Source organism: Crotalus tigris, unplaced genomic scaffold (genome assembly GCF_016545835.1).
Source record: "Crotalus tigris isolate CLP2741 ecotype Arizona unplaced genomic scaffold, ASM1654583v1 scf7180000023622.256236, whole genome shotgun sequence".
NCBI classification, from domain to species: domain Eukaryota; kingdom Metazoa; phylum Chordata; class Lepidosauria; order Squamata; family Viperidae; genus Crotalus; species Crotalus tigris.
In genome coordinates, this window is record NW_024100085.1 from 225,216 (window position 1) to 233,340 (window position 8,125).

At 36.5% G+C, this 8,125-nt stretch overlaps 1 protein-coding gene across 1 annotated transcript; it reads right to left on the reverse strand.

Annotated features, from left to right (window-relative positions):
* Positions 1-323: 323 nt before the first annotated feature.
* LOC120297480 (olfactory receptor 477-like) lies at positions 324-3,769 on the reverse strand. Its single transcript, XM_039320141.1, has 2 exons — positions 3,585-3,769; positions 324-1,447 (listed from the first exon to the last, which is right to left on the reverse strand). The coding sequence occupies exons 1-2, from the start codon at positions 3,662-3,664 to the stop codon at positions 490-492; spliced, it is 1,038 nt and encodes a 345-aa protein (XP_039176075.1). The 5' UTR covers positions 3,665-3,769; the 3' UTR covers positions 324-489.
* Positions 3,770-8,125: the final 4,356 nt, after the last annotated feature.

An 8,125-nucleotide genomic window follows, 5' to 3' on the forward strand; every position in this document is an offset into this window, starting at 1 on the left:
AAGAGAAATCTATAATTAGTCAACTATCATTGATACTGAGCAACACTTTCGAACAGATTATGGTATGGTCAACAATTTCATTGTTCACTTGGGATCAACATGGATTTATAAATAATACTCCAGACTAAAAGGACTTGTGAAATGTAGGCCAGTAAACTCTGTCCCTCTCAGCCAAATCATTTCATTTAATTTCATACACACCAAATTTTACTTTAGATTTTGTCAATGCTTCTCCAGATTTAACTATGCTATTAAAGAGACTTTTGTAAAGAGCTCAGGAAGCAGATATAATAGCACCATACATGCCTCATTTTTCCTAAAAAGCATATTTACATTGCCCCTAAATACCATGATAATAATAGTCTGAGAGGTCATTCACAGAATCATTGGGTTGAGTTTATGTCTAGACAACCCAACATTTAAGGCATTCTAAATTAATACTCATGATAAATCAATCTGACATGACCATTTAAAAAACAAAAAAGACATTCATGTTTTCTGTTCAAAGTCTTTTCTTTGCAATATTTTTCTTATTGACCTATGGATGTCCTTGTTCCTCAAAGTATAGATGATAGGGTTAAGCAAAGGGGTGACCAGAATGTAGAAAATTGCACTGTGTTTATTATGATCAGGAGCTGAGATAGATTTTGGAATTATATATATATATAAGGAAGGACCATAAAAGAAGGTGACCACAAGCAGATGAGAACCACAAGTATAGAGTGCTTTACGCTGTCCAACTGTAGACTTCATGTGAAATACAGAATAAAGAATAAACACATAGGAGGTCAGGATGACACAAAGGGGAAGCAGAAGTAGTAAGGCTCCTGCACCAGATACAATGTTCTCAACGAGTTGTGTATCACCACATGAAAGTTTTAATACCGCAGGAATTTCACACATGAAGTGGTTGACATGATTGGGACCACAGTAGGGTTGGGAAACTAGGAAGGCATCACATACGGCACAGAGCAGAGGGGCAATTATCCAGCAGGCTAAAGCAAACTGCAACTGGCATCGCTGGTCCATGACAACAGTATATATTAGGGGAAAGCAGATGGCCAGATAACGGTCATAAGCCATGACACCGAGTAGGAAAGATTCGGTGGTAGCCATGGACCCTGAAACAAATATCTGGGTAATGCAGAGTGGGAAGGAGATGGCTCCGTTCCCAGCCATGAGGTGAGATAACATTATGGGCATGGTGCTGGTGACGTAACATATCTCGATCACTGCAAGATGAGAAAGAAAATAGTACATAGGAGTGTTGAGTTGTATATCAGACTCCACTAATATGATGATCAGCAAGTTCCCCAAAACTGTAGTCAAGTAAAAGATGAGAATGACCACAAAGAGGAGAAGCTGGATTTTTCTATCACTGGTGAGTCCCAGCAAGATGAATTCCTTGACAGAGGTGAAGTTCTTGGCTTCTATCATTGCCATCTGTCTGAAGAGAAGGAAAAAGAATAAGAGACCATTACATCAACCACCTCATCTAAATATGTAAATACACAAAAATAGGGCCATGACCACCAACAGCCATTTCTGAAATCAGGCTACTGAAATTATTCCAGGAAATGTTAAAATCATCATCTGAAGATGAGCATGCTATGATGCAGGGAACATCAAAATTAAAAGCGAGGGGGAAAAAATAGTCCTTTTTTTGTGTCTTTCCCATCAGTTTATTTGAAACAAGAGAATTTACTTTAGAGATTAGGTTTAAAGAGGCAGAATCTGAATAACTTATTTTCGGTGAAGTCTATTGTCTTGCCATCTGTAGCTATTGTGGGTTTTTTTTCTGTTGATAGAATGCCTTGGTAAGGCCACACTTGGAATACTGCATCCAGTTTTGGTCACCACGATGTAAAAAAGATGTTGAGACTCTAGAAAGAGTACAGAGAAGAGCAACAAAGATGATTAGGGGACTGGAGGCTAAAACATATAAGGAACGGTTGCTAGAATTGGGTATGTCTAGTTTAACGAAGAGAAGGACAAGGGGGGACATGATAGCAGTATTCCAATATCTCAGGGGCTGCCATAAAGAAGAGGGAATTAAGCTATTTTCCAAAGCACCTGAAGGCAGGACAAGAAGCAACGGGTGGAAACTAATCAAGGAGAGAAGCAACCTAGAACTAAGGAGAAACTTCCTGACAGTGAGAACAATTAATCAGTGGAACAGCTTGCCTCCAGAAGCAGTAAATGCTCCAACACTGGAAGTTTTTAAGAAGAGACTGGACAGCCATTTGTCCGAAATGGTGTAGGGTTTCCTGCCCGAGCAGGGGGTTGGACTAGATGACCTCCAAGGTCCCTTCCAACTTTACTACTATTACTAAGAATGTGCTTTTATACCAATCATCATTGTAAATGTTTAACCTGATGGTAAGATTTATTTTTGGGGGGCTGTTACTAAAGTCCTGGCAAAGTACCAAAGGGAAAAAAATCAACAACAATTGAAATAACTTCCATAATTAACTGCTTTTGGCAATTGATTGTACTTTTGGTAGGCTTCATGGTTGGTACAAAAGTATTCTGTTATTTATTCTTCTGTAGCAATGCAAACATCACCCTGCCAACAAAGGTGCGTATAGTCCAGGCCATGGTTTTCCCAGTTGCAATGTATGGCTGTGAAAGTTGGACCATAAGAAAGGCTGAGCGCAAAAGAATTGAGGCCTTTGAACTATCGTGCTGGAGAAGACTCCTGCGAGTCCCTTGGACTGCAAGGCGTTCAAACCGGTCAGTCCTAGAAGAGATCAACCCTGACTGCTCTTTAGAAGGCCAGATCCTGAAGTTGAAACTCAAATACTTTGGCCACCTAATGAGAAGGAAGGACTCACTGGAAAAGGGCCTAATGCTGGGAAAGATTGAGGGCAATAGAAGAAGGGACGACAGAGAATGAGATGGCTGGATGGAGTCACTGAAGCAGTAGGTGTGAACTTAAATGGACTCCAGAAGATGGTAAAGGACAGGAAGACCTGGAGGAACATTGTCCATGGGGTCGGACATGACTTTGCAATTAACAACAACAATAACAAGCAATGCAAACTAAAAAATATCAAAGGAATTGTTTACAATCAAATAATTGTGCAAATATTTCTTTAGCTTCAGAAACTGCAAATATTTTCCCATGCTATAAATTACACGTAAGGTAATTCTGTTGTTGGTTTCCTCCTCAAGGTTGGGAACCAAAATAAAGTGGTGAGTTTCTTAAAGGATTCTGCTTCAAGATTGCTAGAATAGTAATTTATTAGTAACTTAATAGAACTTATTAAGAAAAAATACTTCCTGAAATGTTATTCTAGAGTCTTTTCAAAAGGAAAAGACCTGTTACTTCACTGATATATTTTGAATTTATTCAAATTAGAAAACAAGTTACTACATGCCCATATTAAGCTTTTTCTGGTCTAGAACAAAGATTATTTTTCTAGGGGAACAAGGATTATCTCATCAGATTCTGCATCTAGATGATCTTCTTTGGATCTGGAAGATAAACAAAGTTGGATATGGTTATACTTGGAATAGAGATGACCAGGGATTTCCAGTTTTCAGGATTATCTTTTTTTTCCAGTGATCGAATATAAAATTACCTTTCTTCTTTTCCAGGATGTTCCTCAGCCTTCATGAAAGAGCTAATCATGTGATCAGCTTCTACTAAGGTAACCAACATGATGGAAGATGATCCACTTGCTTTCTATTGAAGCCAGATATTGAACATCTATTGGGGACAGAGATTAGGTCTCTGTCATGGAAAAGCATATATGAATTGTCACGGAAGTTGTCTTAATAAAAAAAATAAAATATTCTTCGCAGGAGCTTGGCAACCTGTCACTTCACACTAAGAATAACATCTAAATTCTGATGGAAGAATAATGTGCTATCTGAAGATATTTATAATTTATGAGCACATAAACATCACCAAGGGAATAGAGGGATTCTGCATATTATCATTGGGAATACAAAACTTTGCTTCATTTTCTCCTCAAAATCTCTATTGAAAGGAAATTGGTAGGAGGTCATAATCTGAATGAAATTGCTCAGGTCTCCTTAGCCTATTGCAATACATTAATTTTTTGTGTTTCTTTTAATCTTGACTTCTTGCATAGTTCAAAACTGTATTCAAGGACAGACCATTGTTTGAAGATATCGACAGAGGTAAAATAATGAAAACCCATCACTCAGTCTCTGACCATTTTTTTAAAAAAAACAAGAAAGATTAATATTTCCAGACTTCTAACATTCAAAAACAATTTATAGATAAAGTGATTATTAAAAGAACTCTCAGACAGTGGCAGTGCAAACCATTTCTGTACATTTCCTAAGAAAAATGATATGGACATGTCTCCAGGTCTTGAATTCAACTCGTGAGATATGTGTGTCCAAGTGTGTCCCCATGTTTATCACAAGCTGAGCTTATGTAAACTATATGACACAATACTGGAGTTTCGATGTGGAAGCAAGTGCCCATTTTTAAATTTCTTTCTGCTTAGTTTTCTTCATTAGCTGTTCTCACTGAATATACAACTGATACATTATTAATTATATAAAGCCATAGTGCTTTTGGATTTGAACATATATATTGGCCACTATATTTTACATAGTTAGATACCAAAAATTACAAAAAGTTTAATTGAGATACTTTTCCATTTTATGATAATGATAATCATAATGATGTTGGAAGGGACCTTGGAGGTCTTCTAGTCCAACCCCCTGCTCAGAATATCAGAAGCCATGTCTTTATATCTTTTTTCTTTCTTTTTCTTTTTTAATTTTTTTTCTATTTGCTTATCACTTTTTTCTATTTTCTTTTTACTTTATGATGTTTTTAACTTTGTAAAACATTTATTTCATAAAAAATTAATTTTAAAAAGGGTACCCTTGTTTTCTGAACTTCTTTCTTCCTTCTCTGGAAATGAAGCTGCCAGGTTCAAGAAAACATCTGAAGAATTAATCCAGGATGGATGCAAGTTGAGAATCATTTTAATACACAATGTTCAACATGCTGTTGTGTTGCATGGAAAGTATTCAGCTATGAGCTGTACTCTATACTCTATCGCTATACTTTTTAAATGTAAACCCTACTTCTAAACCTTCAATGACTTTGTTTCATATGAAACTAGCATGGATAGTACAGATCTATTGAGATCTGACCATCTGGATTGCTGTCAATGTTATGTTATAATAAGCAAACCTACACATCATACTTACAACAATTTCATATATCATATAGAACAATTTCATACACACACACACACACACACACACACACACACACACGTCTCTCTGTGTGTGTATTTAACATAATACAGGGTCCTACATTCCATAATCAAGTTCCGCAGGGATTTTCCCAGGTAAGCATCTTATGCTTCTGGACCTAGCCTGGGGTTTAGATCAGGCATGTTAAACTCGTGACATCATGTGATGTTGAGCGACGTATCGGGACTTTTTCCCCATTGCTGGCAATGGGGTGGGTGCGATTTCGGCGTGACACATCTGGCCTGCAGGCCGGCAGTTTAACATGCCTGGTCTAGATACTGCAAAAAACTAACATATACTTTCAAACAAGGTTTCCCCATAGTCATCAGTATTGATCTGCAAAGATCAAGGGGAATTTTCATTAACTGTTGCTGCTGCTGCTGCTGCTGCTGCTGATGATGATGATGATGATGATGATGGTAGTAGTTGTAGTAATAGTAGTAGTAGTAGTAATAATAATAATAATAATAATAATAATAATAATAATAATAATAATAATAATAGAGTTGGAAGGGACTTGGAGGTTTTCTAGTCCCACCCCCTGCTCAGGCAGGAAACCCTATATCATTTCAGACAAATGGCTGTCCATTCTCTTCTTAAAAACTTCCAGTGTTGGAGCATTCACAACTTCTGGAGGCAGGTTGTTCCATTGATTAATTGTTCTAACTGTCAGAAAATTTCTCCCTAGTTCTAGGTTGCTTCTCTCTTTGATTAGTTTCCATCCATTGCTTCTTGTCCTGCCTTCAGATACTTTGGAGAATAGATTGACTCCCTCTTCTTTGTGGCAACCCCTGAGATATTGGAACACTGCTATCATATCACCCCTAATCTTTCTCTTCATTAAACTAGAGAGAATAGAATAGAATAGAATAGAATAGAATAGAATAGAATAGAATAGAATAGAATGGAATGGAATGGAATGGAATGGAATGGAATAGAATAGAATAGAATAGAATAGAATAGAATAGAATAGAATAGAATAGAATAGAATAGAATAGAATAGAATAGAATAGAATAGAATAGAATAGAATAGAATAGAATCCTGCCCTCTGGTGCTTTGGAGAATAGATTGACTCCCTCTTCTTTGTGGCAACCCCTGAGATATTGGAACACTGCTATCATATCACCCCTAGTCTTTCTCTTCATTAAACTAGACAGAATAGAATAGAATAGAATAGAATAGAATAGAATAGAATAGAATAGAATAGAATAGAATGGAATGGAATGGAATGGAATGGAATGGAATGGAATGGAATGGAATGGAATGGAATGGAATGGAATAGAATAGAATAGAATAGAATAGAATAGAATAGAATAGAATAGAATAGAATAGAATAGAATAGAATGTCCTGCCCTCTGGTGCTTTGGAGAATAGTTTGACACCCTCTTCTTCATGGCAGCCCCTCAAATACTGGAATACTGCTATCATGTTGCCCCCGTTTCTTCTTTTCTTCAGACTAGCCAAACCCAAGTTCTGCAGCCATTCTTCATATGTTTTAGTCTCCAGGCCTTTGATCATTTTAGTTGCTCTTTTCTGAACTTTTTCCAAAGTCTCAACATCTTTTTTGTACTGTGGTGACCAAAATTGGTTGCAGTATTCCATTATTTCATACCCAGTTCCAGCTACTGTTCTTTATATGTTTTAGCCTCCAGTCCTCTGATTATCTTTGTTGCTCTTCTCTGTACTCTTTCTAGAGTCTCAACATCTTTCTTACATTGTGTGACCAAAACTGGATGCAGTATTCCAAGTGTGGCTTTACCAAGGCATTATAAAGTGGTATTAAATAGTAGTAGTAGTACTATTAGTTAATGTAGTATTTATTAAAATAGTTTCATATAATAAATGTGGGTTGATGAACTATCTAAAACCTCATGAAAGGGTCAATAAGCTAAAAACTTTGTGGGCCCCTGCTTTAAAATGTCAGGCAACATTATTTCAAAAGTTTCTATTGCTTGGTAAATTGAAATGTATAGAAAAACACACAGCAAGTACACCCATGCATTGAATTTATATTTATTTCATATGTGCTTTTAAAGAAGGAAAAATCAAGTCAATAGTATGCTTTTAGTTCACTGTGTTGTTTATTCAAAAAACTGGTATGGTCCTGAATTGAAATTCATAGATGCCAACATTCAAATCAATAATTTCCCCCAAATATATGTTAGATTAAGAAGGAATTGACATAGACTGTGTTTTGTCCATCATTCCAGTACACTCAGACAGCTATCTACAATATTTCAACACTATGGGTCATTAAATATTCTTTGGAAGACCTTACAATGCATTCCTATGAATCTATATTGAAAATAAAATTTTGTCAATTTTATGGCAGCATAAGCCTATTCCAGAATATCTCATTGATTTAAACTGCAGCATATTTCAGAGTACCGTATTTTCCGGCCTATTAGACGACTTGGTGTATAAGATGACCCCCGACTTCAGAGCCGATTTGCATGCTTTAGAAAGTCGTCTTATACACCGGAAATATGGTATATTTTCTCTTTTTTCTGAAGTGTAGACTAAAAATTTTGACTCATTCTGTTCAACTACCAAAGATGTCAGGCATAATTATAGGACATTATATGGTCACCCTGTGAATACCTGGAAATGACATAACTTGGGAGGAGGGTGAGAGAGACATGGATTTAATATATAAGAATAATCCTGTTTCCTGGAACCAATATAATATACTTTTTTTTGGAACGCAGTCTGAATTCCCAAAAGGCAGGGTGTGCCTTCCAGAGGATCAAGACTCAGCATAAGGTTTGTTTAAGGAACAATAAAGGGAACTATCCATAAACTCAGCATATCTTTCTTCATTTTTGGAGTCTGACAGATTGCATCTGCCCTGCCTGAATCCCATAATGTCATTTC

What these genes read in the sequence shown, in the direction of transcription:
- LOC120297480 (XM_039320141.1), bottom strand. Translation starts at nt 3,664, where the DNA reads ATGTTGGTTACCTTAGTAGAAGCTGATCACATGATTAGCTCTTTCATG. An exon ending in CATCCTGGAAAAGAAGAAAG is followed by an intron (nt 1,448 to 3,584) that starts GTAATTTTATAT and finishes CCTTCTCTTCAG; the next exon opens with ACAGATGGCAATGATAGAAG.